Source organism: Aphelocoma coerulescens, chromosome 2, assembly GCF_041296385.1.
Source record: "Aphelocoma coerulescens isolate FSJ_1873_10779 chromosome 2, UR_Acoe_1.0, whole genome shotgun sequence".
Taxonomy (NCBI): Eukaryota; Metazoa; Chordata; class Aves; order Passeriformes; family Corvidae; genus Aphelocoma; species Aphelocoma coerulescens.
The window spans coordinates 88,318,144-88,344,794 of record NC_091015.1 but is presented as its reverse complement, the minus strand read 5'-3'; the positions used below and the strand labels follow the sequence as shown (position 1 = coordinate 88,344,794).

The 26,651-nt window shown below is 35.6% G+C and overlaps 1 protein-coding gene across 1 annotated transcript in view; it reads right to left on the bottom strand.

Annotated features, from left to right (window-relative positions):
- Positions 1-369: 369 nt before the first annotated feature.
- CDH18 (cadherin 18) overlaps positions 370-26,651 on the bottom strand; it is a 246,804-nt gene continuing 220,522 nt past the window's right edge. Inside the window, exons 10-13 of the mRNA XM_069005894.1 lie at positions 19,865-19,986; positions 13,841-13,958; positions 2,072-2,323; positions 370-860 (exon numbers count right to left, since the gene is read on the bottom strand). Coding sequence (XP_068861995.1) covers positions 370-860; positions 2,072-2,323; positions 13,841-13,958; positions 19,865-19,986 — 983 coding nt within the window. The remainder of the gene's footprint in view (positions 861-2,071; positions 2,324-13,840; positions 13,959-19,864; positions 19,987-26,651) is intronic.

Below are 26,651 nucleotides of genomic sequence, written 5' to 3'. Positions count from 1 at the left end.
TTGATCCTCTGTTAGCTCTCTTCTTAAGCAGACACGACCATAAACTTACTGTAGCTTGGAGATGTTACGCATATTGCAATAAAAATGTTGTTGCTTGCCTTTACTTTAGGTATTGTTGCAGATAAGGTACCAGGGACTTTACTGAGCAATTAAAAAAAAAATATACAAGGGACAATAGATCCTTTTCTCTGTATTTTTCAAAATTTGACTTTCTTCCAATTGGAGAACCCAGTTTCAAATATGAAAAGGGCACTTGTTCTACAGTAACTGCATACACTTAGTTCCAAGTACTGTATTCACTTTTTTTGTTACTGTTGCTGTCATTATCTGTCCAGTTGTTTAGGAACTTCTCTGTTCTGGGAATTACAACTAAGTTGTTCTTTCTGATTCTATTTCCCCATAGAGTTCAGCTAGCTTCTTGAACTCAGGTCCCCAGTCTCCAAGGTAATTATAATCCTGGTCAGAGTGTGTCGTTGCTGAATCCAGGGAGCTGATAGACCCAGCTTCTGATCTATGACCCTCATAGGCATATGTCTGCAGGGAGTCATACGGGGGCACACTGGGGTCCAGATCAGCCTCTGCCAGTCTTTGTTTAATGAACTCCTGGACATCTATACTGTCAAGGCTTGAGGAGGGATGATGCCTGGACAGAGGCTTCACTTCAGGACGAACATCCCTCCGGTATTTTAGCTCTTCAGCAGCAGAAGGATTCCGCAGTGCTGTGATGTCAAACGCTTCCGTGTCTTCCTCTCCACCGCCCTCATCATCGTATGTCACAACATTTTCTCGGACATCTTCTTCTGAAATGATCAAAGGCTCCTTCTTGCTACGTCTTAGGGTGATGAAAAGGACCACAATTGCTAAAGAGAAAACTGCAGATATTAGAGTAGGTTTAAAGTTTACATCTGAGTATGCTACAGAAATAGCAGACACTAATTCAAAAATACAGTGGTGTAATATTTTCAGGCTGGTATTTTCAGTACTGGTATTTGGGATCATTTGCTACTTAGTTTATTAGGGATTTCATAAAGGAGATAAATGGAGATAACATTCTTTCAGATAAATGAGAAATGAGTAACTATAGTTGGCATTTTTCAGAAGCACAGTCCAGGGCTTTCAGTGCTTCATTAAAACCAATGTTTAGCATATCAATTGAATTAATATGTAAAAGGTTTATTTTTTCTTATGAATATTCAATTTTGTGTAATAAAATACAAAATAGCAAGCTAAATGTATAACTATATATTTTAAACCAGCCTTCTGACAAAAAAATACTGAAGCAAGCTGTAAGGAAAGTAGTTCTTAGAAAATGTAGTCTTTGGGAAAAAAATCCTCAAAATATCCTGTTGGTCACATTGCAAGTACTGTTATTTCTTGCCACTCTATAAGAATGCCGCAAGTCACGTGAATAGCACAGAGTCATGTATGCAGCAAGTTGTGCCTCTGACAGGAAAAAAATCCCAAAACCAAAACCAACCATAATATTAACTAATGGGTAACATTCAAATTGGCCCAGGAAAATAAATAACCTAAAAAAGTCAAGAGGACATGCACTTGCAATGGCATTAATCTTATGAGTCTGCTTATATTGTCCTATGTCCCTTGCCCCTGTGGATTATGTTGTGCATTGCTATCAGTTTATTCCACAAAAGTAATTAAGAAATGGCTTTTGTAGAGTGCTAATGGTGTTTCTTACAGCTTAATGCATTTCAAAAAGCTTTGCCCATCTATTTTCTATCATTTTTCACACTGTTCAAGACATGGAATTAGAGTCAGTCGCTTTCTGAAATCTTTCCAAATTACAGAAAAAAAGATCTGTAGTGCTAATTACTTGATAACCTCTGCAAAAATTTCTACTGGATTCCAGATATTCATGAATGTACTTTAAAAGCCTTTTCCCCTATTAATTTTAGCTAAACCTTTCCCCTCTAATCACAGCTATGTGCTTCTAATTGCCTCCTACTACCAGGCAACCACTGGTTCAAAAGCATACCATATTAAAACCTTGTGCCCTGTCAAATTCCAAGAGGGATTGGAGGGATAGCATCATTTAATATTGCAAATGGCTTACCAAGAAGAATGACAACACAGAGCAGGATTGCGATTAAAGCTCCTGTGCTCAAGCCAGCAGAGGAGAGGAAAGCTTCAGCATGGCAAGTTCTCACTCGTCCGTCTCTCTCACAGGCGCAAACCCGGATGGTGAGGGTACTGCTGCTGCTGAGAGGGGGCACTCCTCCATCAGAAATCAAAACTGGGAGGTAATAGATATCTTGAGTGGTTCGACTGTATCTCCTCCGTCTTGTCAGGATACTGGCTGTATTATCTACAATATCAAAACCAGAACAGACTTTCAGTGAAGTAAAAAATGAAAAAAAAATGTTATTTACTGAATGTTTCCCATCAAATGGAAGCGTGGGCATCTTAAAACTAGACAGTCCTAATCTGTGAAAATGGACAATCTAGAATTAAAATTTTTCAGGAAGCATTTCTGGCCAAGAGAGGAAAAAGAGGAGGTGGTGGAAAGTAACTAAGATTATGTAAATAAGATTATTTAAAACTCCTGTATTTTTATTGGAATCTAAGTGAACTTTGACAAACATTTTGAGCCCAGTTTGCAAGTGTTTTCATTCCATGTTATGCTGTTGGTTGCATATGGACCCTTGCCAATTTGAACACCTGGAATTATGAGGATATTTGGTGTTAAATTTTTGCACAACACAAAATCCTCTTGAATCTCAGAAGAATATTAAAATTTCTTTAGTAAATCTAAAATAAGACTTTCATCTTTAATGTTTGCAAAAGTTTTTAAAGTTTAAGTGAGCTTTCTGAAGAAAGCATCTGAAAGGACAGTGACCAAAGACACATGCTATGGAGAGGTCTGGAGGAAGAGGGAAGGCGAAGGAAGAGAAAAGAGTGAGTATTACATGTTCTAAACTAGTAAAGATAAGTATGAAAAGGGGAGATAGTGACATAAGACTTTGTCACTCTTCTGTTCCCTACAGGTCCATCTGGCATAATTTACAGTAAAAGAAAATCTACTGTGTATTAATCACACATTTCAAGAGCATTTGTAGGCATTAAGGAGGGTAGGAAGTTGCCACCCATATCCCTTTAAGTCCAAGAAATTAAGGGGCGTGAAGAGAATGCAGGGGAAGAAATGCTACAGCAATATATAGTTATAGTTAATATTCGTAGGTATAAAGTTTATTTTCAGTTTCTTGCCACCACTATAAAAGTACTAGCCCCTGAATAAAAGTCCAAGATAAATTAAAAAAGAAATTGGGGACAGTGAGAATTAGAGACACAAGGAGTTATGGAGAGAGAGAGATGGAGACTGATAAATGGAAAGAGACATTAGAAGAAGAGAGCTTTCTTGTATTCCTTATCACATGGTTTCCAGGTTGTGGGGTTATGAGATTGGAATCTTAGCAAACAACAGAAGGGTAATAAGTACAAAATACATCTGCCAGGTTTCTCTTTCTATTACAAACAAACAAACAAGAAATTTTCTTATTTTTCCTTACCACTGTAGCTATAGCATTAAATGGCTTTATCATAATCTATGGAAAAAATGAAATCCATGTCACTCTGTGAAAATCTAGTGCAACAATATAGCCAGTGTGTCATGTATTAGCCCATTGGACTGAGGCACACACATTTGAGTGAAAGAGTTAAGTTTCTGTTTAAACTGGATTCAAGATCTGTTTCAGGTGACTGATCTTCATGCTACACTTTCTACCAAGTTCTGTGCAAAATTTTAAAACATTCACTTTAACCCACTTTTCTCAACATTCTGTTTTGCATATCATCTGACAGTGATATTTAGAAAAACTGGTAATATCATCCCACATCAGCATAATATCACAAGATATTTGGTAACAGGTTTCACACAAGAAATACATACATGAGCTGGGAAGTGATACCCTTTTTTCTAAGCCAAGAACTAAGCACTGGAGTCCTTTAGCTTTACTTCTTCACAAGAGCAACACCCACAAGATCCCTCCGCACACCTCCACATTTCCCCCCCCCCTCCCCCCTACATTTTGGAAATATCCAGCATGGTGAGTTTGTTATAAACTCATTAAGTGCTGTTCTTTTCACTTGGAGTGGGCTCAATAGAAGATATTTATTTATTTATTTGCTGTATGCCTTGGAGTCCTGCTTCTACTGGTTTATGTCAAGTTTGCTTCTACAAGTTTATGTTTTGATGACTGATGACACAAGCCACTTATTACACTGTTTATATTCATTCAGTTTACAAAACCTTAATTGAACCAGAATGAGGCAAACAGATAATTCTTTAATCTGAAAAATTGTGACAGAACATAAGAACATCATGTTGTGCAAATTATATTTCCATAAAGGTTATAAAATGTCAATGATATAACATACTTTACAAAGTTATTTGTTACACATACATCCTTCCCCCAGAATATTCTGTATTTTGTTGTTCTGGGCCAACTAGGACTCTTACATAACACCCAAGCACAGTCACTGTTACTAACATACACCAGCGACCCATCTCCGGCATTATGGACAAGAGCGCACCAGGTTTGTTTCCTGCCTCAGCATTATTCCAAAAGTCTGCAGATCCTTAAGCATCCCCAAACAGCCTCAAGCACGCACCATGACACACTGTGGCATGTAAATTCCTTTTGCAATATGATAACAGTATGCTGCTGAGCTGCAGTATAACTTTCACATTATTCCGTAAATTCAAAAGAGAAAAAACCCCATGATAATGAAATCTGGGTTCCATGGGGTTCTACAAAGAGTCGAGAGGAGGTACAAGGCCAAGAGCTGTGCATGTTGCCTATGACAAAAATTTAAAAAAGAGTGAATGAACTGCACAGCTCCAGAGGCAGCGATGAAAATGCTAGCTGACAACAAAAGCATCAGAGAGTGAATATAATGAAGAAAAACTGAGGATTCATGATCAGAAGTCTTGCGGTAATGATAGAATTTTAGCACAGAGAGTATTGGTAAAGACATAAAGGGAAGAACATTGAGATGTGAGAATGTATGCTATGAGGGTAACTGTGGACAGATGGGGAAAAATTGTGAGGAAAAAGAAATTAAAGCTAAGAGAAAAAAGAAGAGAAAAAATTAAAAAATGGGCAAATTATACAAGTCGATGTTACAGTGAAAAAATGTGAAAAAAACTATAATTAAACCATGCTTCTATGGGAGGAAGGTTTTGCCAAAGAAGGAACTGATATTTTTATACTGCACAAAATAAATACAAATTGAAGAAAATAGACATTTTTTTAATCAATATTGTATTCCTTCATTCAATATTAAATTGTTTTTCTTGTACTGTTGATGCCATGACGATTTTTTGCCTTTTCTTTTATACCCCTTTTATACCTTTTTACAACTTCTGTATTCTTAGTGCTTTTTGCCTACATTCTTGGACTTGTTTGTTCAGCTAAGAGACTAAATATTTCAGAAGCTTCATAACTAGGGATCAGTGTGCCCCAGACCCCAAGGTCCCCTCCAGAACACATTCTGTAAACTAAGATAGAACCATCCAGGGGAAGGCTCCTTGGGGAGGGGGTCTCACTCGAGCCTCTCACTGGGGAATCTTTGATAGATATGCTAATTAGTAAGACCTGTAATGTTATACCTGATATTTTGGGGGTGGGCATTGCAGTGTGCATTTCAGTGCATTCGACCTGGATGTAGTGCACCTAAGGATCCTTAAAATAAATACAAAGTTAAAATCCCTCTTTCCCTTCTAACCATGTTTGAGTCTTGATTTTAAGACCAGGAAAAGGCATCACTGTTAAATTATACAACTAAATATTAGTATAAGATACAACGAAATATTAGTACAAGACACAATCAAAGGAAAAGAGGGAACCAGTACAAAATTTTTAATTTTAAAGAATTGCCCTGGTGGAATTGTGTTGTTTGTATTCTCTTGATTAGTAAGTACATTTCGTAGAAACAGTTACATGACACACCCAGGAGTTTTTGTAATAACATACCCAGTGATAAGCACTCTCAAAGAAGCAGTGTAAAGCTTTTCCTTCAATGAAATTTCACAAATTTTAATACAAATAAAAATATGATCTTTCAGACACTGGCTTGGAAATTTTCTGTTCCCAATATTGTCAGAGGTGTTAATTCTCACTATGAGTCTATCACAGATTTAGATATGGTAACTTAGTGCATTGTGTTCACATATAAGTAAAATACTGGAAAGTATCTGAACTCTCACATACTATCTTTTTCTCATTAAATTTTTTAAAATATTTTACAAATAAGATATCTAATTTTTTTCCAGAAAAAGAAACTGTGTCTGGTTTTCCAAAGATTCCTGAGAATCAAGGATAGCAGAGGATCAAAGCTAATCCTATTGCCATAATACAGAAATTACATCTCTGAGGCTCTAGTCAGAACTCTGTTTCTGAGGACAATCATATGTAAAGGTATGCCAAAAAAATGAACAGATAGAAAGATGTTTAGCCAAACTGCAATATTGACTGCATCCTGGCAACTATTCTAGTGTTCTGAGCTTCCAGATTTTATTTGGTTTTGTTCCGTATCAAGCACCATTATAGGAACATGTTGGGAGAAGAGCTAGAAAGACAGCAACTTTCAAGAGCTTTGCACAGAACAAAAAAATCTCACAATCTGTAAAAGCTACAGGAAGCCAAGTTTAAAAACAGACACTGATGACCTAGAAAAGAGTTTATTGAAAGGGGGAAAAAAGTTCTATCAACAGCAGTAGTTTGAAAGTGAGCCAGGGTGTTATGTATTGAGAAATTTCTTTGATATCTGAAAGCAGATACACCAAATAGTCATGGAAGACAAGCATATAGGATAGCAGCAATAGCAGTAGGATGATGAGAACTGCAGATCTCATTGTTCTAGGCCTGGAAGGAAAGACCTTTTTATCTCAATAGATTTAAATGGTGAACTTCACCCCAGAGGAGTATGATAAGAACCAGGACTCACTCGAGATTAAAGGACTGAGTGCTAAGGGAAATAAACAACTCCCACATAGAGAAAGAAATATTTCCTTGTGTTGTACATTGCTCCATTTAATGATCTAAACTTTCTAATGATCTAAAATTACTCCTAAAATTGCTGTTCTTTGCAAATATGTCAACTAGAACTTAAGATTCATCTCATTACCCGTGGGAAATGCTGCATGGCTGTAATGCAGCAACTCTTCACACTGAAGATGTGGTAGTTTACTAAGCCAGACTGTACACTGTATACAAGGCTGTTATCACAGTCTTTTCCCCATCATCTCTGCCTTTTTATATTGATCTTCTGAACTAAGAAAAGAAAGGAGGGCATAGGAAAATCAAGGAAGCAGAAATACAATGGTAACACCATGGAAGGTGACTACTGAAGCGCATTGGAAGATGCTAATTTATTATTCATAATTTGAGAATTCCTTTGACCCATTATGCATTAAAAGCAGAGACAAGAGAAATGGAAGTAAAAAGAAAAAGTAAAATCCTGTTTATATCTTAAGGCATGTTTCAGTTTTCAGTTCTGCTCATATCAGCAGTTCAACTACCATAAATTTTCTGAGAAGTCATAAACTAATTAAACCCAAAGAAGATATATTGGAATGATTTGCATTTCTTACATTTCTAGAGTTGCAGCAGTTAATCTGTTTATGTGGACAACATTGATAGGCATTTCTGTTTCGTTTCTTTACTGATAACTCTTGTAAATATTTTTTTTCTTTTTTGCTGGCTTCAAAGCTATTGCCAATGGGCAAAAAGCTATTACAAGTTTCTAGTTCAGTGGGTAGCAAAAATGAAAAGTAACATAGAACACATTTTTGGCCTGAAATATAGTTATTTTTTTATGGTTGGTTTGTAAATTACCGACAGGTTGCAATCCAGAAAAGAAATGCAAGAACCTCTACACTATACACTAACCTATGATTAATCTTAGACCCAACTTTTCAAAATCAAAAAACTTTCAAAGATGTTCAGAGGCCTGAAGAAGGAAAATGTCTTCCCTCTACAGTAGTTGGTCCTGGTTTTCTGTCTGTTGTACTCATGGTAGAATTCCTTTTTAACTTCCATATGTTGATACTTGATAATACCTACTCAATCCATTTACAGTAGCAACACTTCTGTGGACTGTACTTACAGTCACCATGTGTGAAGTTAATTTTGCACTTCCTCAGATATCATTTCTCTCGAGTTACAACTTGTCTTCTTTGCAGGATGATATTTCGCTGAAGGTCAGCAGGAACTCACAGTGCCACATAACTAGAACAAGCATGACACCATGATGTAAATGAAAGCAGAACTATGCAGCTGTTTTCCCCTCGTGTTGGGTTGTAAAGTGGAGGTTTCAATCCAACCTTTTTAAATACCACTTCAGATGTTCTAGAACAACTAATACGTGGTCTGGTAACTGGCAAGCTCATCTGCAACTTGAAAGCCCTGAAGTTAGTTCTCAGACACATTGTCCAATATGTATGGAAATAAGAAGGGCAGAGTGATAAACAGAAGGTACTGCAAGAAATTCACACTGGAATGGGATCACTTACTCTATGGAGGTTGTTCTCTTTCTAGATAACATCAATGATGAGTAAAATTTATATTTTTTTTTTTACTATTTTTTGATCTGTGACACAGGGAAAATGTTAATATATATCACAGGCATATGGGGATGAACACATTCTAAATTTCATTTTATACAGATGCCATTGAAATCATTCTGCTCTAGATTTTACAGAAAACCACATCTCCATTTCTGCAGGTGTTAATGGATCTTCTGACATAAAATTAAGAAAATGGAATCTCCAGAATTAAGTGCCAGAAAAATGGCATACCTTTATTCCAATTCCAGAATATTCTCCATCACTGGACAATAATCAAAGGGCCAGATCTTTGAGATAACTGGGCAGAGGGGAGAAATAAATTGCAAATACTTTTGTGATATGAAACCTTTGTCCTGAAGAAATAAAAGGAGAACAAAAGCTATGCATTCTCTAGGGAGTTGCTCTTCACTGAAATTAAGTTAAACTTAGTTTTCTATCAGAAGTCAGCAACCTCAATTTACTGAAGTAAGAGAATGCACAGATCTTATTGGCAGTGTTGGGTGAATGTGTCCATTATCTGCATAAACCCTTTTTGTCCAGGAAATTTACAATACCACTGAAGCATCCAATGGTAGACTGTATATCTTGTGAGAAAAAATAGCCCCAGCAAAACAGTGCTTTACAGTGCAGAAAATTCTTAAATGTTCTAAGTGAACTGTTCTCTGAGAGTTCAATCTATTTTCATCTCCTGAAATATGTTATGTAAGTTCTGAAAGTGAAGTGTGTCTACATATTAATGCTTGGAAATATGATAATAATGACATGTTCAAATGCATTTTCCATCAAACTAAAAAGAAATTGACAAATATATCCAAAATTCTTTAACCTTCCGGATAAATATTATTATTTTTTAGGGTAAGAAAAAAACAGTACAAGTCTAGAATTCAATACATGGAAACTGACTTTTTGTGAAGAACTTCTGTCATCTTTATTCTGATTTCCCAACAGAAGATGGTTTTATCCCCATATTGCTCTGGGAATTTTTTAATGGGGTATGCAAAAGCAAATATTTCTTATTAGGCAAAAAGTGTAACTTTGTGATATTAGAAAAAGGATTACAAAATTATCTATGACAACATCCTAAAAAAGAAAGTGAGTAGAACACAGACAACAACAAAATGTGTTATGTAGAAGCTGATCTACAATATAAAAGCACAGCCAAAAAGTACTTGGCTTCTCAGGTTTTAATAGAAATTGTAACAATTTTCTAGGCAGAATAAATTGTAAACAACCCTGTTTTCATCAAAAGCCTTTCATAAGTACAATTCCCAAACAATAACAACAACAAAAAATCTTCCCTGGGTTTGCTCTCTAAAGCTGCAGAAAATTATTACAACTTAATGTGTTTTCTTTGTATAACAAAGAAATTCTATTCCAGCTCTTGTTCTGCCTTGCTTACATAAGCACAGATACTGCATCATTTTGTTGTCTGTTCTCTTGTTCATACTTGTAAGTCTTTACTCTCTCTGAATAGTACTTTTGAGTGTGTAATAAAACTCAAATAGCAACAAAGAATCTCTTGCACCTTAAGAATAATATTCTGTATTTTCCTTTCTTCTTTCCTTTTGAAAGAATATTGTAGCACAAATGGAATCCAGAATGTGATCCAAGGAACTCTTCATTTTGCCGGATGGTATATTTGGTATAGCCCTGTGACTCTCTCCTGACCTACATTTCCCTGGAGGTTTTAAGCTCTGCATTATGAGGGTGAATATTCCACAAATGGAGATTTAATATTGTGGAGATTTTCATTTAGAAAATGCACAAGTTCAGGCCCAGGAGATAAAAGTTTAACTGCTCAGATCAATCATCTGGACTGAGGCTTTAATATCTATTTAGTTTGCTGAAGCCATAGAATATTATTGACCTGAATCATACACACACTGGGATTATATATTGCTTCAATCTATACAGGTAGATAGGGACAAACTACAGAATCGTATGATTGTACATGCCTTAGATTTCAAAGTGCATAGATACAAGCATAAATATTTGAACATCCCGTGCACTGCTCTGGAGTATACTGATAATAAATGAGTAGGGGTACATCCATGCAAAAGTCTATTTGGGGTCAAAGAAAACAACTCTGTTGTTTTTGGTTATGAAAACAAGGGAGGAAAATGTCTACTGATATTTTTATGAAATGAAACCTTTTTCCTGAAGAAATAAAAGGAGAGGATAACTAGATTAGAAGGTGACTGCAAGAGGAATATAGTTTTGTAGAGACAGATACAGCTACTACTGACTACCATTTTCTATGTGACATCAAGAACTTGGGTTTATCATTCTGCAAAACATTATCAGAAATTATCTTTAGGCAATTTTTGTCAGTTTTTTCTTTAAAAACATAACATAACAAACAAACAAATTAAACCCTCCAAGACTGCCAGCCTTTATAGAATTCAGAAATCCAGATGTAAAAATAGCAGCTGTCTTCTGTTAAGAACATTCAGATTATTTTTAATGCCTGATGCTCGAAAACATGAGTTTTCAAAAATGTAAACTTGTCACAGACATAAGAAAAGCCTTTTCTGCCCACCTTCTTTCAGCTATTTCCTAGAATAAAAAGCAACAGAATATCTGTTTCTGAATAGAAATAGATGAGAAATATGATAGTTGTAAATGCTAGATAACTGCATATTGTGCATGTACTTCATAGGTGTTTTACTGATATTTTATGTATAGATTGTGTCACAAAGAAAAGGTCCCAATAAAGGACAGTGTTTAAACAATACATTCAAAGTGTCTTTTACCAAGCAAAATCATGACTATGCATTTGTTTTTAAGATAAATTTCTTGTTATCATTTGAATTAAGCAGTCATTTTCTTAATTTTATGGCTGGTTTGGAAGTTGCATTACTGGAGTCTCTGTATGTGTGAGAAGTTTTATGCAAGATGCTATAGGAAGTGCATACTTTTGTACTTCCTTAGGTGAAATAAAAACACAATGCACAATAGGCTTTTGCCTTAAAAGACACCTTTTTCAGTTCTTTCATCTACTTTCCCCCATAAAATTCAATCTAGGATAGTCCAAACACTGATTTCAGCTGTTGATTGCTAAGTCACTGCTCGTTGATCTTGGGGAAGTCGCAAGAAAGCAGCAAGTGCTTCTATCCAAAGCTGAATATTTCTATCCAAAGCATGACATTGCTGTATCAAAAGCTTGTTAGAAGTTTGTGCCCTCCTATAAGTCTGTGTAGTTAAATAACTTATGTAATGAACACACAATACAGATCCAGCTTTAAATATGTTCAAAACCATAAAATATCTTTGTCACAAACCACAATTTTAGTAGAGCTGTTCAAAAACACTTCGATGTAAGCATCTTGCGTTGAAACAAACGTGCTTGTGTTTGGTCACTGGTTACCCTGTGCTACATGGGACAGAGAGAGTTATTGGTAAGACAGTCCCTAGTACCACGGAATTCTGCCTATGTCACGGTGAGAAAAGAAGCCTCTCCCAGAATGCTTTGTTCTGTTATGGTAATCTACCCCAGTTCCGTTTCCCTGGTTGGCCCATGGCCCCTCCACTTCCTTGTTACCTTATATGTTCCATGCCTTAGAAGGTTCTCCCTTCCCTGTTCTCTCCATTGGCCTTTGCCCCTCACCACTCCCCCAAAGTTTCCCTATTGGTCCCTGATGCTCCCTCTGCTCCTGTACTTAAACCTAGACCCTGCACTGCTCTCGGTCTTTTGCCTCTAAAACCCTTTACAGTGTAGAAGCAATAAACAGCTCCTTTGGAGATCTATGCAAAGACCCTTCCTGCCTCTTTGCTGCCGATCATATTACTGAAGCTATCCGTGCGTTTGTGCGCGCAGGCGTGTGTGAGTCTATGGAGCTGATCCTGCTGAGCGGCTTCGCTTTGGAGACGCCTTTCAGAGATCGCTACACCTTGTGCTCCGGCCCAGAAGCTACAGAGCCAGAGAGATCGCGATACCTGTGGTCTTTCGCATGAGATCACAGTCCAATACTAAATGAGATTGTTGGAAGCGTAGACTAAAATACAAAAATGCATAGTGGTACACCTCCTTCATTTCAGAAACAACAGTCTGGCTTTTGCTAGGAAGTTCTATCACAATCTGAGTGGGATGATCTATTAATCTGGGAAAGTGCTGGAGTCTCACTTAGGGAATATTTTTAATATATGAATTAGCTGTTCAGTTTTTATGGTTATTTATTAATATTGATATATAGTTATTGATCTGTTTTGGAAATAGAATATGAAATCCAGTAATGTAGTCCAAGCAAATAGCATGATTTTTTTTCTGCTGTAAGTATAGTTAAACATTGGAACAGATTCTTTAGGAAGGTTATACAGTCTCCTTCCCTGATTGATTTTACAAACAGATAAAAAAGTCTATAAAGAATTGTTTCAATGTCACTTTATGTACCAAATATACCAGTGATGGAGTTAATACATTACAGAGGACTACTCAGAATGCATTCCACAGCAGTACTACAAATATATAACTGTAAAATAAAGCAAATCCCACATGCTTCCACACGGGCATACAAAGAAAACCCCACAACATGTACATACACAAAATCTCAAGAGGAAAATTTAGACAAACATTTAATGTTTACTCTTATTTTCATCAGGTTGCAAAATGGAGACCACAAGGTAATACGTGACCAAGAGCAAGGCTGATTTAGATTTGGGTTTTGGAAAGGTTAGACAGTTCTTTCACTCAAGAAATGTTCAGAAACACTTGGTTGGGAGACTCTGAGAGATGTTTTCCTTCTGGGCCTATCTGTTATGAATTTCTGATTGCAATGTTCAGGCACACTTTTTTAGGGATGGCATGAAGCAAAAGACTATCATCCAGGAACCACAGAAGGACCTGCTCTTGGTGTCACGTCTGTAAAAGTAAGCATGAATTCCAACTTCTTTGTCCCTTAGTTTTTTTTCTCCTTTAAGCAATAATTGGCAATAACCTTGACAGTACCCAGTCAGTGCTACTCTCCTAAAAGTAGGCGAAATTTACATATTTTTCATTAATCCACTTTTCAAAAACATTCCTGAATGTATGAATTATAAATGCTAAAATAAAATGGAATATAAATCCAAAATGAAATATCTGATTATTCATAGTTTACAATATACTGTGTACACATGTCCTTGATATCCAACAGCTCAGCAATGACATATTACAGTTTTCTCTTTCTGTCAGGAAATGCATGGAAATTGTTCTGTTCAATTGAGACATCCCAGACAAAACAGAAGCCCATTTCTTTGAGATTTATGTATTTGATTTACCTTCATTGTTCCTTAGAGAAAAGTTGGGATTCAAAGAAAGCCCTTCATCAAGAGAAAAATGGAATCTTGCACCATTTGCAGAGTTATCTTTGTCAGTAGCAGTGATAGTCTGAATTACCTGAAATAAAAATTAACAGTGACTGTGTTGAAATTTGAACTTGACCCATATAGTACCTGACCTCAGCAGGATGCTCAAGTTTACCTTATTTTAATTTTCTACTTGACTGCTGCTGAATTCAACAGATGAAATGACTGGGTCATTAACTCTATTTCTCTAGTAGGAAATATTTTAGGAACAACACTTCAGAGCCAGGTAAAAGCATCTAAAGTATCTATACTTTCTGATGTTTTGATACAGTCGGGACCCGGTATAGAGATTATCACCATCTGCATTGCATCCTGCTGACTTCCTGAATTAGTGTTTTAGCTAAATGTCTGTTTTTATGGAGGTAATAGACAAGCTGAACCAGGATGGTCTATGTAAAGTGTCATCTGCTTGCTGTCCTGATAATTAGATGTACTTCAATATTGGTAAGGAAAAATAGTTAACTAAAATAGCAGGTATATATTACCATATTTCTGCTTAAAATTCCTGTGAAGAATCAGTTTTAGACTGCCAGAGAACAGAACAGGAAGAACAGCAGCCACTCCTGGCTTTAATTTAGTTTGCCCAAAAAGGAACAGAACTGGATGTAGCAACCATGTATGAGAGGTATTTTTGAAAGGTAGGACCTTTGCCTTCAAAAGCCCTGGTGGTTTTTTAAATTTACTTTCAACTAAAATTGATCTAGGCTGTTGGAATGTGGGACCAAACAGTATTTCTACCTCTGCTTTCATTTTCATGCTGAGTCTTGAAACTCAAGTGCTAAAGTGGAATCCAATAAAAGTTGTTCTTGTGATATAGGCAGTGAAGCCCACACAGACTGCTGCGCAGACCTGATAGATATCCTGAGGGAAGCATAAAAGGGGGAGGGAAAATGCTCTTTTCATAAGAATTTTTTCTGTTCAGTGTTCAGCTATACTCTGTCTGGACTCAACCTGAAACATAAACAGTGCAGACTCCGGTGGTTTGGTCTGTTTTAAAACTGAAAGGCACCACACAATTCTCTACCTCCATTCACCTAAGAGAAGAAAAACAAATATATTTTTAAACCATGTTCTGCTTTGGGCTGGAGTTAAGTCAATTTTCTTCACAGTAGCTGGTATGGGGCTGTGGTTTTGATTTGTGCTGGAAAAGCTGTTGGTAACACAGATATGTCTCTGTCACTGCTGAGCAGGGCTTGAACAGAGTCAAGGTCTTTTCTGTTTTGTGTACTGCCCCGCTAGCAAGGGAGTGTGGGTGCAGGGAAAGTTGTGAGGGGACACAGCCAGGACAGCTGACCCCAACTGATCAAAAGGATTTTCCATAATGTATGATGTCATGCACACTTATAAAGCTGGGAGAAGAAGAATGGAGGAGGCGATGTTTGGAGTGATGGTGTTTGTCTTCCAAAGTCAACGTTGCTACATGTGATGTTGCCCTGCTCTCCTGGAGATGGCTGAACACCTGCCTGCCTGTGAGAAGTAGTGATTTCCTTGCTTTTCTTTGCTGGCATGTGCAGCTTTGGCTATACTATTAGACTGTCATTATTTCAACCTACAAGTTCTCTCACTTTTACTTTCCTGATTCTCTTCCCCATCCCACTAGTGGGGGAGTGAGCGAGTGGCTGTGTGGGGATGAGTTGCCAACTGGGGTTAAGCCATGATGTCTCAGTGGGGTATAATGCTTATTCCACTTACTATACACAATAAAGTACATTGCATTGACTATACACATCTGAGACAATTATCAATACTTACGATGGTTGCAAAGAATATTTTAAAAGTTTGTCTTAATACTTTTTTGCTGAAGTGGAGCAGAGTAAGATCAATCTGAAACAATCTGAAATATCTACAATCATGCATATGACTTTTACCAAAGTCATGGCAATATTGGTTGAAAATTTTGGCAAAAGCTAATTTCTCACCACTGAATTTTGCAAAGGTGGCACAACTGTTAGTGAAACAACCATGTAAAACCAGAAATATAAGATTTTCTTAGTTATATATGTTTAGTTCATAATGTTGAAATGGTATGTGACACAGCAAGACAAAAAAAGGGGTGATAGAATATGTTCAAACGAATCAATTTCTGTTATTATTCAAATACTAAAAATACTGTTAAATACCATACACATCTGTAAAAACTTCAGATAAGAAAAAGATGTTATTTTGTTAAATATTTATTTGTAAAACCTCAGTGTTGTTTCTCAGTGAAATATAAGTCAATTTGCCATGCAGCTTCAGCTTTTATTGGACAGCCTTGTGGATAAATTTTCATCCTGTTGCCCTATGCTACATAAAACATTCAGTGACATTTTACAGAATGCTGCTTCAAGACCATGCCATTTTGCAACAAAAATACCTTTGATCAAGGCCTCAGTGACATGACTAGTATAAAAATTATTTGGTTTTAAGACTAACTTTATAACTCAAAATATACTGTCTATATTCCCTGATTTCACACACAGAAATTCAAGTATTCCCTGAACTCATGAATGTATGTAAAAAGTACAGCACCACATGGTATAGAAGTTACGTTTTTTCACATAGAAAATAAACATTGTATGTTTACTAGGACAGGTCATAGAATTTTCAGAGATCTGTTTTTAAACAGAAAGTTCACACACTTTCAGAAAAGATTTCTAAGACATTCATTCAGTGGTGAGAAACAAACGAATGTGTCATCTTGACACCCAAATGTAATTGACCAAATACTTAATAGCCTATTAGCAGACATTAAAATGTACCTTGCAAAGCCTGATTAAAATAAAAATGTAGACACATAACCTCAGCTTCAGTAAAGCCCAGTTGACAACACTGACAGGATGAAACTGAAGGGTCATGCTATTCTTTTAAAGGCGAGACATGACGAGAAAAGAGAATTTCAAGAACTGAGGAGAACTAATTGAAGAGGACAGAGAGCAGGTGCTAAACTCTACTCAGAATCTTTTTAGAACTGAATCAATAAACAAGCAAATATACACATGACAAACACATAGTAGAGGCATTCCTTGCCAGCTAACATTGATTTCTTTTGTGGAAGATGGCAAAATGTCATTTTCCTACATTGGCTAAAATTGGCAGTAATTTACAAAATCAGTATATGTCGAGTAGTCAGTATCCTCCAAGTCTGAATGTCATCTAAGATCAAATCACAGCTACTTTATCTACTTTAATATATAATATCAACCAGGCTTCACTTGGAATCTGTTGTAGATACTTAGTCTATCTTCTCAACTATATGATTACTAAGTGACTAAAGCTGTCACTTCAGCATGGAAATTATTGTCTCCTCACAAGCATTTTCTTTTTGACATGCCTTAGGGTTGGTCATTTAAGCTTAAGGCCTAAGCATTAAGCACTTGAAGCTTTTTTTTTTTTTTTTTTTTTTTTTTTTTTTTTTTAATGCAAAAATTAGGGCAGTGGAGGGAGAAAGAAGCAGGAGATAAGGCTCCGCAATTAGATGATACTGTGATTTCACTCCACAGAAAGGTCTTCTGATAACAAACAAGCAATAAAAAAAAGACTTCCAATGGCAATCTACTGGTTAGTTTATCTCACACATAATAATTTCAAAATAGATGTGCTGAGGAAAGAAATAACATTAATATGTTAAGGACAGTGCAACCAGGAAGCCCAAGTCAAGCAGATGTCCCAGGCAGTACAGAATTTGTTCTGTAGAGATAAATATTATGAAACATTCTCACAGGATGATGGATAACTCAAAGTTATACTGTCTGTTCAGTGATTCAGAACCACCTAGTTGGGAACACTTTTTAGCATATAGAACACTTGTGGTGTTCTGCAATGTCTATTTGCTCCTCCCTAATATTTGTTGATCACCATCTTACTTTTTTCTTTCCTTAGACTAGATGGTAACATCTGAGAAAAAGACACGTACTTTCTTGCTTTGTTTTGGATTTTGTTTAGTGTTACATTTTTTCTGAAAGCTTGTTGTGAAATGCAAATAAAAAATCTCATTACAAATATGCACAGGAGTCCTGTTAGTTGAAGAATACAATATCAAGCTGGTCCAGCCTTTGGCGTTAAACCACTGCTTGTAGAGTCCCTCATGGTAGCACTTATCTTGGGTGTTAAACTGCAGTGTTGCCAAGGTCAGGAGTCATTCAGACTTGCAACAGTAGCTCAGGGGAAAATACAAGGCTGACCCAAATAGTGAGCCAATGCTATTGCATCCCTTAAAGATCTCACCTATAAATTATCATTTGTAAAACTACAACTGGTGAATTAAAACTTTGCTATGAAACATTAGCTACTCACAAGGAACATTTCTGAGATATTTTAAGCAAAGAACATTTCTGACATAGCTTCACTGCATGCTTTATTATTGGCTATAAAAAATGAACACTTATTGTTAAATTATGTAATTTAAAAATATAAGAAAAAGTTGAAAGCCATTGCAATTAATGCTTAAAAGAGTTTTTTTTTTACATTAGTTTTTTAAAAATTCTAATTCTTCTATATCTGCCTTTATTTGAGGTTTTCAGAACATTATTTTTACTTTAATAGGCATTTAATAAGAGATATTAAGTTTCACTGCATACCTGCATCTTGATTCTATTTCAAGGAGAATAGAGAGGAATTGGAGAAAGTTTAAAGGAATAAAAGATGAATGATCAAAAGTCTAGAAGGGCTTTATCATGGATTGCCCCAGTTAAGTAGGATTGACTCATTCTGTATAAGAGACAGCTAAGGGACAATGTGCTAGAGTTTTATGCATGTCACAGTGAAAATAAATAGGGATCAGCTGCACTCTGTCTTTATCTCCCAAGAGAACTGGTAAATATAAATTGAAGACAGTATGGAAAGATTAAAAAAAAAAAAAAAGTTAGGTCTTCTTGAAGGATGCAACTGAACTGCAAAATGCCTTGGTGCATGAGGTAGCAGATATCAAAAATTTATGGTTTTTATAGGAAAAGTTAGACAGGTTCATACGAGATGGTTATTAAATGATTATTGAAAATACACAAACCGCATTTAAATCAGGAAATGACCTGCAAACAATCTGATACCAGGGAAGTATTTGTGGTAATTGTCATACAGACTTGCCATGTTCTTATACTGTCCTTTAGGTGCCAGCTTTTGGCTACTGTTAGAATGAAGACAACTTTGATCAGGCTATAGTCAGACGAAGTATGGCATTTTTATAGTCTCAGCTTTAAAACATAAATATGTCACTATGCATTTGTGTACACTGCTTTCAAGGATTTGATGAAAATAATGTTTACTAGTAATATATTCCTCAGGAAAGATATGAGCTCATAATTGAAACATACAACCTGTGCAATAATGCAAAACAAGCATAGTGTTGTGAGTAAAAACTCAATCTATGCAGAAAAGCAAAAGCACTTGTTAAAATTGTCAAACCCTGGACTGCAATGAAGTGCATCAATCAGAGGAGCAGCAGCTGGAATATGATTCAGCTATTCAGTCTCAGTTCTGGTCCTCCCCATGCTCATAGTTGTGAAAAACCCATTCAAGATCTTTCATGTAATGACCCTGCATAGACAAGGGCAACCAACATGCAAAGAGCGAGGATGTGAGCCATGCTCACCAGCCATTTCAGTGAGCTGTATTTGAAACATTGCTACTATGTGGCACTCACATGAGAGATGTTAAATCTGCTTCATTCACGTTGTTCAGCATAATGGCTTGTCAAATTCTATCCCTTATCTGGCAGGATTAAAGTTTTACCTGTCTTTACAGAAGATAGTTTGAGTATTTTTTTTGCAATAGCAAGAAAGAGATATTGAACAAATGCCACAATTTTCTCACTTCTGTCTAATACAATTAAAATTTCAATCAAATGCAAAATGCTAACATAAAATCAGAAAGAATTATGACATGTTCCAAACTTCTGGCATATGTATCATTAAAAAAAGTAATTATTATCACTGGGAGAAATATAGCTGTGAGAGTTACCTGACCAGGCTTTGTGTTTTCACAGACGATGATATCATAATCTCTGGCAAGCTCTGGAGGATTGTCATTGACATCCAGGATTCTAACACCAACTGGAACGTGGCTCACTAGCCTAGGATTGTCTGCAAAACACACAGGATTTTGAAATACTCAATATTGAATGTCATCCTCAATTTAAAAGTGGTTTATTAACACAATAACTAGATGAAAACTGGATGCAGTTATAGAAATTTAGGTAACAACATACTAAAAGATGTTTGTTGTGGTTCATTAACTGTTTTGAAAAAATAGCAATTAAAAAGAGTGGGAAGTATTTTGTGAGTCTCAAGTCACTTATATCAAATAGAAGTTATTCTGGAAGTGAAGTGGGAGGAAGCTGCTAGACTTACATGTTACACTGTATGCTAAGAAATGATTAATTGCTTGGTAATGAATGTTAAAGTGTCATTAGCGTATTGAATTAAATCCAATACAAAAAAATATTAAAGCATTTTTCTTTTTCACAGTTCCTTAAAGGGTTTAGAAAATAAAATGCAACCATAATAATAAAATATGAATGCATAAGTACATATAAACCTTTCCCAAGCTTGAGTTCAGGTTTCTCACAAGTTACTATGGTATTTCACATAGTAATTAGTGAGTGTGGTTTTAGCAGAAGAAAAGAAAGTTTAGCAGAAGTGAGTCTGGCTTTTGCAGGAAAAAAACAATGTTTAAGTAACAATGCCTTAGGTTGTGATCTGTACTTTCATGAGAGCTCACCCTCAGAAAGATTACAGTCTCAAAAATGCACAATAAATTGAATCCTTTCAACAAGAATACACTTTCCATGATAAAATGAAAAAAAACCCCACAATTCTTTTCAATCCATAACACCCTTGTTCTTACTTCTAAGTAGTAAGGTAATTTTATTTTGTTGAGAGAATTATGTATTTAAACTTTTTATAATTAACTAATATATGGCTTCTGGAGTTCATACCAGTATCAATCAGTTAGATGACAAACTTTATCTTATGTTCAGAACTAAATGAGACTATCAATAGAAGACATTAAAGTCAATGTTTCAAATGCAATGAAATGGAAGAATGGGGTATTACAGATTGACATTTTAAAAGTTCATGTCCCTGTGTGTGTTCATGAGAAGAAAAGAAAAATAAAAAAAAAAAAAAGGAGAAATATTAGTAGTCCAAACTTCATTCACCATGGTTATTTTGTTTGTAATGAATCCTTACCATGTTTCTGTTAAAAAGGGTCATTTTTAAAATGCCTTATACTCATCACACCTTTCATGATCTCTGCTCAGAATTCTGGAAAACATTGATTAGACACATACTTGGCTTTAAAGTTACCAGTGATGTACACTCATGATGAAAGAATATTTGAAAGTGTTGCACTTAATTCGGCAAATGGAGAGACCTCTCCTTCTTGGTTTTCACATGGGATACTAGCCAAAGCATCCAGGTCTTAGAAGTTCCCTCAGATTTTTCACATTTTCTTTTTAACTAATATGTAGATGTTCAGATGATGATTTTAATTCACTTTTGGAACTTAGTCAACCATCCCCATAAAATGTGAATAGAAAGGAGACAAAAAAGTCAAGAGAAAAGGAAGAATTAACTAAGAGAGGAATGCTATTCCCAACTACCATTAGCATTAGAAGTTAAAAGAACATTCTCAGAAGACATTTATAAACTTGAAAATTCCATTTTCTTGCTGAAATTTTCCCTGACAGTTGTTATTTTCAGCTTTATGCTGAACCTGTGAATATCTTTGTAACAGGTGAACTAAGGGACTAAACTGGACTATCTTAGCTGTGTTTAAGCAAGACTGAGGCTTTCTACTGCTATTTCTATTCCACACCTTTAGTGGAAAACTTTGAGGAAAGTTAAAATGCTAGGGATATATGAAGTGAAGGTAAGGAAGAATGACACTTGACTTCCACTAAGAATTTGGGAGAAGGGAACCATTATCTACCATTGCTGTTATTTCTGAAGGAAGCAATCTTCTCTCCAGGACAACACTTGCAGTATGAGTATTAATACAAAAATATGTTTGTTCCTTTCCTGTATGTAGGTCAACAGATTTTGTAGAACACCACAATCAGTAGAGATTTAAAATTTCTTACTGCTCACTTAAATATAGCTTGCAACTCATTTAGGTAACTTCCTCTGTCAACATAATCAGACAATTAAATTACAAAAATCCTCTAATTACAATTACAGAACATGATATCTATGGCTCAAAGAAACTTCTGTTTTAAGGCTTTGTTGGGGAGGTTCTTGAATGTAATTTGTGAGGTATATAAACTAGAAAGTGGTATAAATGAAAGCAAGGACACAATGCACATGAAGAGAGAGTACATAAATCATAGCAAGGAGCTGAAAGGCAGAGATCACTGTAAAGAGTTAATGACAAATAAATCCATTTGGGAGGGGATTCATAAATGATAATGAAGAATCGGAAGATCTTAATACTATAGAAAACCTGGAAGAGCTTTAGCAAGAAGGCAAAAGAAGTTGTGATTATCAGGTAATCCTAGGATCACTGAAAAATCTTAGTTGAAAGGAGGTCACTGGTCCAGTTTCCAGCTCAAAGCAGGGTCATCTTCAAAGGTATAAGGGGGTACGATATATCTAAGAAGAAGGGAGCAAAAAAGCAAGGAGAGCACAGGGCAGAGAATACCATAGATAAAGGAGTGGTCTGTAGGCCTGGCATGTTTGGAATAGTTACTGGGGAAGGAAAAATCAAACTTTTAGTCCAGTGTGTGACAAAAAGAGTTAAATACTTTTGTTTCAGTAGTGTTGCAGACCTCTTTGCCCCACCTTGAATGTGTCCTCTTGTATGCCTGTCACTACTACCCAGAGCACTCTTACTCGAGTAAGTTAGATTTGCAGTAGTTTTACATAGAGGGTTTATGGAGATTCAGAAAATTTACCTTTATTTCTTTTGCAGCTGTTTTGCAGTACAAAGAATTTATAAATACCTCATCAGTCTGAAAGTGCTCTTTACGCACAAGGTAATATTAGTAACTCTCTGGAAGCAGGTACCTCATGGGATCACTGACATTTGCAGGAAAATTTCCATACTGACAGGCTACTCACTAAAAAATGCTAATAGGTACAGTATTAATACCACTTACCAAAACAGTCTTGGATAGTGTGCATACAACAAAGATTTGCATGCAAGGTGACAGTTTATAATGGGAGAAGAGAATGAGAAAGAATTGAAGGAAATACAAGGTTTTTTCCTTTTTCTTTTTTTAAGTTTCGATTTTGAGAACTAACATAAACTCCAATCTTTTTCAAGAATACAATTCACCTGCAATCTCCAAACCAATCTAATAATTGGCACTTTTAATAGTACATTTTTCTTAATTAGACAAATTTCTTGCAGGAGTTTGGCAGATTTCCAGTTTTAAGATAATCAGTGCTGACATACATTTCAGGCCTGCGCATTACAAAATATTCTGTGTCCTATTAGCATTATGCCTCAAGAGCAGATTTTTCAAAGTAAATGCTCTGTTTGAAGGGGTAATGGAAGCAGAAACATTGCTCTTATTCACCTATGCTAGGGACCTGCTTTCTTATGCTTGAGACTTTTCCCAGAATAAACAGTTCTTTTTCCAGAATACTTAACATCTGTAAAGTGAATCAATTTCATTACCAGATCCTCTATTGGCAAGTCCACTATAAATTTACAGAAGACCCAATTAACAGCCAATGTGAAGCCTTGAGTCTTCTCTTTGACTAGTTTCTGGGGGCAAACTTTAAAACCCCATTTAAGAAGAAAGATTTTTTAATACAGTTACTGATGTCTGAGACTTCCTTTTCACACTAACAAAATTCCCAAAGGCTTTGTGAAAATAAATTCTACCTGAATGACTTTCAGAATTGAAGTCCTGACATCAACAATCTTTTGTGGGTTTGTTTATTTGCTTTTTGATTGTTTTGTTTTCTTGTTTTTTTTCAACTTTTTTTTTAAAGTTACACTGGTACCTAACTGTAGACTCTTTCATAACTGTTTTACTGTATAAGCACATTTTGACATGTTTTTAAGACCTTACAATGCAAACCAATACTTAGGAAATTCAACTAGCTCTCTACACCGTTACTTTTTAAAGAGAAGTACAAAGCACTCATCACACTTCTCTAATAAAGATTAGTTTTAACATATTAGAAGAATAAACATAGATCTAGGAAGAATAAAATATACCACTGAAACAAAGCTAAAGTGACAAAAGAATGTCCAATATGCAAATGAGAGTGGCACTATTCATAAAATACTGGGTTTAATTCAGGATGGTGTATATGTGATAAACTAAACTTTCTGGCAAGGAGAAAATTATGCAGAATATAGGAATAAGTGTAATGTTCCAGTCTGTTTTTTTCTAAGGAAGTGGGTATCTCTAAATAATGTTATCTGAAGTTGGATAGCAAATGTTTTATCTTTTTCTTGTAGCAAAATTTAACTTTTCCCTGATGAACACAAAGCTGAAGGTTCTGCTCAATTCTCTTGGATCACAGTAGCAGTGATAGCAGCAGCAGCTATAGAAGCAATAGTAATAATCATAGCACTGCACTAGACCAAAAACATTTAGAGCTTTCAAGCTGGAAACTCCCTCATGCCTTAATGCAAGCAAAATTCTCACAGACGATGTTGGTGTTGACTGCCTGATTAGAACAGGGCACCACAAAATACACCAGTTCTGTGGCTGGAAATGTTCTTTTTGAGATTTCTGTCACAAAGCTTCCCACGGGGAAATAAATGCCATATGATTCCAAGTTCTATCCTTTCTCTGGGGCCCCACCTTGGGAGCTAAGAAGAGCTGTACCCTACCCCATTTTCAGATGATAATGTAGGAGTACCTTCATCATAGCCTTTCCCAAAGAAACAGGAGAAGAAAATCCAGCATACCTAGAAGCCAATGACTAAACCAATATAAACAGGGAATAAGCATTGAAATTGGAATTAGAAGCATCATTTCTTGAATAGGATGGAGACCTAACTGCCTTTCAACAACTGTTGGATTTTTTAAATACCTTTTTTGTAGGCTTTCCTTATTGCATTGATAAGCACATTTAAAAGAACAGTAGATGCTGCTACATATGATTTTTGAACACTTGCAGGAACCGTTATTCCACCACATCTCTGGGCAGCTTGTTCCAGTGCCTGACCACCCTGTCAATGAAGAAAATTTTCCTAATATCAAGATAAAATGTCCCCTGGTAAAACTTTAAACTGTTTCCTCTTGTCCTCTCACTTGGTACTTGGTAGAAGAGGCCAACCCCCACCTTGCTGCAACCTCCTTCCTGGTGGTGGTAAAGAGCAGTAGCATCTTCCCTGAGCCTCCTTTTTTCCAGGCTAAATGGTTGGATTCAATGATCCTAAAAGTCTTTTCCAACATTAATGATTCTATGATGCTATAAATTCATATTTTTGTGTTGCATTAGCAGGCAGCTTGCCAAGGCTTAGGTAAACTGTGTATCATTGGTAAGTTTGGACAGGGTACCAGTACTGTGTCCAGCTCTCACCAGTAAAAAGGTAACAGATATCCAGGTTGTCACTACACCATGACCAATAGAGTCTCAAAATTCAAACCCTGTAGTTTTGTTTTTACAATCTACTTTAATCTGTTTTAGATTTAGGGAAAAAATTTGTCAGAATCTGTTTCTTGGAAAAATAAAGTAAACATTACCAATACCAAAACTCTTTCTGAAACTGAGCTAGCAGGCAGAATGCAAGTGAGGTCAAAGACGAAGAATGAACATGATTTTTTTCCTAGGTGAAGGCAGGATTTATGATAACAATTTTATTTCTGTTACTCTAATGCACCTATAGAGATAATAATAGATATAGCAAAACAATACAAAAGAAAATATTTCCTTCTAATGATATTTAACAATAAAAATTAGTGAATTTCATTGTTTAAGTCTATTCTCTATTGATACAAAAATCATTACGTTTGAAGAAAAAACTGAGACTGAAAATCACTATGAGGACATTTTGTATTTATTGTAAGAAAAAATTCACTTCAAAGAAAAAGTGAGACATGAATCTAGCAACAAACTCACTGGTATTAAACAATCATCCTGCTGTCCACCAGATACAAAGTGCTAGGAGATTATAGAACTGCAACAGCATTTTGTTCTGATTTAGATTACTTTCTTAAGGATATTGTAAAGGAAACATTTTATAAAAACTAATTATTTGACACAAACTATTAGTTATTATTGGTTATGTGGAAAAATTTAAAATGAGAAAATAAATTGTCACAAAATCTTGTTCTTTTGTTTTAATGCTCTCTGCCAGGATACTATTCCTCTAAAGACTTATTTCTTTCAGGCAATGCATATATTTCTTTCATGTGTTTCAAAATAAATGGAAATGAATTGTTTATTTTTCATATATATAAATATATTTCATATATTTTATTTTTGATTTTTGTCTTTTCATTTCACTTTTTATAAAATAAATCAGCATGCCTCTTAATAACAGCAGAAATACTATATATACTTTATATCTCCCCTCTAGCTTCAGTTATCCTTCTCCATATGACAGCCTCATGTACTGCTATCAGGAGTAATATATTTTAATATTCTACCAAAATCTTAATAATATCTTTTCTGCAACCATAAAATGTGAAAAAGAACTGTCAAATTCTTCTCAAAACTTGCTGTTTAATGACAGTAATATGAGTAGCAATATCCCTGTGATTCCAAAGAACAGCTATAACCACACCTCACTATAACAATACACTTTATCTCTTTATTTGATGTAATTATAGGACTTT